Below are 4,314 nucleotides of genomic sequence, written 5' to 3'. Positions count from 1 at the left end.
ACAAACTGTCAATGGAAGAAAACAATTAAACAATCACATCAAGCATCAATACTCCTGACTCATTTTTAAAAGAAAATGTAAAGATTCATAATTCAAGTTATGGATGCTATGCACTTTTGGGAATAATGTAAATATGACAGAGGTTCAATTCAAGAGGAATTAAGTTCAATGACACTCACTGGAAATTTTTTATGAGGGGTTAGACAGTCACAGAGAGAGAGTCAGGGCAAAGACAGGGAAGAAGAGGGAAGACATGACCATGGAATGCTAACCAAGGTATTGGGAAAGGGGGAAACTGGAGACAGTCTCTCTCTACCTTGAAGTGTGCTTGGTTGTTGATGCATATAACCTGATCTTATTCTTTAAATTCTGAAGATGGCAGATATTTGAAGTTCTAGACTCAAATGGGTAAATTCTAAATAGGCAGTCTTAAAGATACATATTTGTTTACTAAGCAATTTATATAAGAAACAGTTTAAAATTATAATACAATCAAAAAGTGTGAGGATATTGAATGTCACTGTAATTAGGGAAATTTCAATTATTTCTCTTAACCATTAGGAAACAACTTGTAAAAAATAAGAACATATCTATTAAACACAGTATTCATTTAATCTTTATCATGTTCAATAACAAAAAAAATTCTGACTTCCCTGCATTGTCTTGGGCCTTCTTTGTTGGGAGGGGTTGGTCTCTAGTGGTAGCTGTTCTGGCCTCAAGTGATTTGATGAAAAGGATTACATCACAATGGGATGTGGTGAGGTCTACATAAGGCAGCTTTAGGGTGCTGGAGTCAGTTTCTGTTTAGCAAGCCTTATTTCACCCAATTTCTACAAAATGACTATTTTCTCAACTAATTGAACAAGGTTGTGAAAATGACCCACACAAATAAAGGCTAAGTTGATTCTCAAAGCAACTGTGTCTTGCTGTGGGATGGTCTGTATGTCAAATGTGTTGCTGATTGGTCAATGAATAAATCACTGATTGGCCCGTGGCCAGGCAGGAAGTGTAGGCGGGACAAGGAGGAGAATAGAGCAGGGAAGTGGAAGGCTGAGTGAGCAGACACTGCCAGCCGCCATCAGGACAAGGAAGATGTAAAGTACCGGTAAGCCACAAGCCACATGGCAAGGTATAGATTAATAAAAATGGATTAATTTAAGCTGTAAGAACAGTTAGCAAGAAGCCTGCCACGGCCATACAGTTTGAAACCAATATAAGTCTCTGTGTTTATTTGATCGGGTTTAAGCGGCTTGGGACTGGCGGGTGAGAGAGACTTTTCCTGACTGTGGGCCAGGCAGGAAAACTCTAGCAACAGTGTCTCATCAAGGACTCACTCAACTACTACACAAGGCTGTTTCGTGCTGTCTAGCATTTCCTGAAGAACCAGTTTCTCGATCTTCTTCCTCAGGAGTGTCCTGCATGGCTTTCTGCAGAAGCATCTTCAGAGTCTGCCTCTGGAACCTGCAATGCCTAATGGAGCCAACAAGGAAGTAAATGATGGGGTTGCACAGCTGTTAACACAGGATAGGAAAGCTGTAATTTCGTAGCTATTGCAAGAGAAAACTGTAGGCAATGTCTCATTCAAAAGGAGAAGTATCCAATAGATACCGAAGGGCAGACCAAAGAGTAAGAAGACCAGCACTGTGACTGCAATTGTCACATACAACCTGGTCACAGGAATCCTCTGTGAGCCACAGAAGATGCTGACCAACAGGGCCAGGTTGAATCCACAAGGAACTATGGATAGTACAATTATAAGTACAACAATGGTAAAAGCAGCATTCTCACAGAAAGAATATCCATAATGTCTCAGCGGTAAACTGCAACCAATCCATAATAGGAAGCTTAACAGTAGAGAAAAGGCCCAGAACAGTGCACACAGTACAGATGACATGTGCCATGGTCGTTGGCATTGATACCAGATGGGCCACAAAACAGACAGGCATCTCTCAACACTGATGGCTGCAATCATACATAAACCTGCAAGGTAAGGAATGACTGTTATATTACAGAGATAGTATGGAAGATAAAAGTTTCTGACATTGAACATACGAAGAACTGATTCCATGAAAAACACAGTCTGTAAGCAAAGGTAGAAGTCAGCCCTAGCAAGGTTGAGGACATAGACAGAGAAGGCATTCCTGTGCACATGGAAGCCCAGAAGCCACAGTACTATGGCATTTCCTGCCAGCCCAACCATGCAAATGATGACAGAAAGAATACTGAAGACTTTGTAAATGGTGACACAGTGTAATCTTTCAGTGTAGTAACTTCTATTAATTGTTGAGTTGTTGTCAGTGATCCAGGCTGGGATGGATGGACCCATGCTTGAGGAATTTGCACTGGTGTTCCTGCAAAGTAAGTTGAGATATGAACACATGAAACTTTCTGTCAAGACTACCTGGCTATGTGGGAATGTCTGGCACAGGTTCATAAGGAGGGGGAGACAGACTTGCAGAGATTAAATAATTTATCAAACCCATACAGTGCTAGAAACTTCTTTAAATCCAGTTTGTGCTATTCAGTCTATCTGCAGACCAATGACTCTAGTGATGCTGGGGTAATCCATGGTCCTAGTACAGTTGCTAAGAATTTTATGCTGTGTCAGGATGAGAAAGAATTCTGAAACAAACTTTCTTTCTGTTCCAGGGCTGTAGTTCCTTCTCAGGTGTAGGAATATGGGAGATCCTGGCACAAGCCATAGCTGCCCTCAGGCACTGTAAGGCGTCTACCAAATGGGGAAAATGGAATCATGAATGAGAGTCATGAAGGGAATGGGATTTCTTATGAAGTCCTGTGTGTGAAGGGTCACATTTCTTATGCTAAAAGTGCTGAGTCTTTATTTTAAAATTTGAAAACTAGAAGGACAAAGCCTTGAATGACATCAATCACGTCTATATTTGTAATTATGTCACCAGTGTCTGTTCTCTACAGGGTTACACGGGAGAGTGAAGAACTCTAACAAATGAGCAAATGAACCATTAGTTCAAGAGTAGTTGAAAATTTGGAGTAAATGTTCTGGTTGTGACTTGTACCTACATGCAAAGGAACAGGTCTCTGACATGAAAAGTGTGGCCTGTGCTGTAGAGGAAGCTAGAGAGCACCTCCATTTGGGAACAGTGTCCCAACCCCTGGGAAGAGCTTGAGATCTATACATGGATGCAAACTGTCTGGAAAAGAGGGCAGTGAAACTGGGCAGGTAGCATCATTTAGAGATTTCTTTCCACTCCACTTCCCCATACAGACATTCTCAGTTGGCTTCCATCTCTAACTCCTGAAGTCACAGAGACATTTGAAGAAAAGAATGCTTTTCTTTCACACACCGACCAAGGGTGCAGAATACAGGGTTGTTCTTGTGCTATCAGTAGCTTAGCATGAACAGTACCCATAAAGAAAACTTTGCATCACAGGATCCTTCTGGATAACTTCTTATTGTAGACAGAGACTTTCATGTAGATGAAATCATCTGAGAATGCCAAGACAGAGCTCCAGACCCAGGGAAACCATCCAGAAAACCTTACAAATTAACCTCACACAAGGGATTTGAAGAAAATCACCCAATAAACTCACCAAGATCATACCATTCATTCTTGGAGCATTTATCTCCCCATAGTAGCACAAGGTTTTAATCCAGGAAACCATCTGGGGCATCAACAGCTTAAAATAATCAGACTGGTAGGAGGTAAGCAGTTGACTTAAACATATTTAGCTTGCTGCTGATGGCAGCATGGCAGTGGTTGGTACAATTGTTCACCAGTGTGCATTTCAGTTTCATGAAATGGAAACAGGAAGCCAAAATAGTATCCACTCATCTTCAGCTCCCATTATGACTGGTTTTGCTAATCAGTGTTTTTCTAGTCAGTAGAAGACAGTGATGCTAAGGGTGACTTGAACTGTGGAGGCCAGGCTCAAGAGGGTTCAGAGGAGAAGTATGTTAAGTATGTTGCATAGACACTATTCTTGTGGTATTTTGGTGAAGATTATGGCTGCTTTCTGCCCTTGACCAAGAAATTGTGCCTGGACCTAAACTGAAGAGTTTTGCATTAATTGCATTGGCAGGGAAAATCGCAAAACAGCCTAGTACCAACTCGGTCTTGTGCTTATTAGAGTTCACTCTTATGCAGATCTAACATGAAAAGAAATAAGCTGATCAAAAACAGTTATAAAACATAGAATTTGAGAAAAGTGGCACCAAGAAGTGGAATGGAGCTAAGTCCTGTGTTCAAGGATATAAGCAGATTAATGAAAAGCCTGATATTAAAAGGAATATGGGGTATGCTAACCTCAGGAAATAACTCTGCTCAGCTAAGCTTT

General features: G+C 41.0%; 1 protein-coding gene across 1 annotated transcript; it reads right to left on the bottom strand.

Moving 5' to 3' along the window:
- Positions 1-1,334: 1,334 nt before the first annotated feature.
- On the bottom strand, positions 1,335-2,387 carry LOC128123994 (mas-related G-protein coupled receptor member B4-like). Its single transcript, XM_052760235.1, is given in 2 exon segments — positions 1,335-1,507; positions 1,510-2,387. Coding segments are annotated over 2 exon segments (1,044 nt in total). The 5' UTR covers positions 2,381-2,387.
- Positions 2,388-4,314: the final 1,927 nt, after the last annotated feature.

The sequence above is a fragment of the Peromyscus californicus genome, unplaced genomic scaffold (assembly GCF_007827085.1).
Source record: "Peromyscus californicus insignis strain IS unplaced genomic scaffold, ASM782708v3 Scaffold_4__1_contigs__length_199733344, whole genome shotgun sequence".
NCBI classification, from domain to species: Eukaryota; Metazoa; Chordata; class Mammalia; order Rodentia; family Cricetidae; genus Peromyscus; species Peromyscus californicus.
This window is presented reverse-complemented; position numbering and strand designations above follow the sequence as displayed.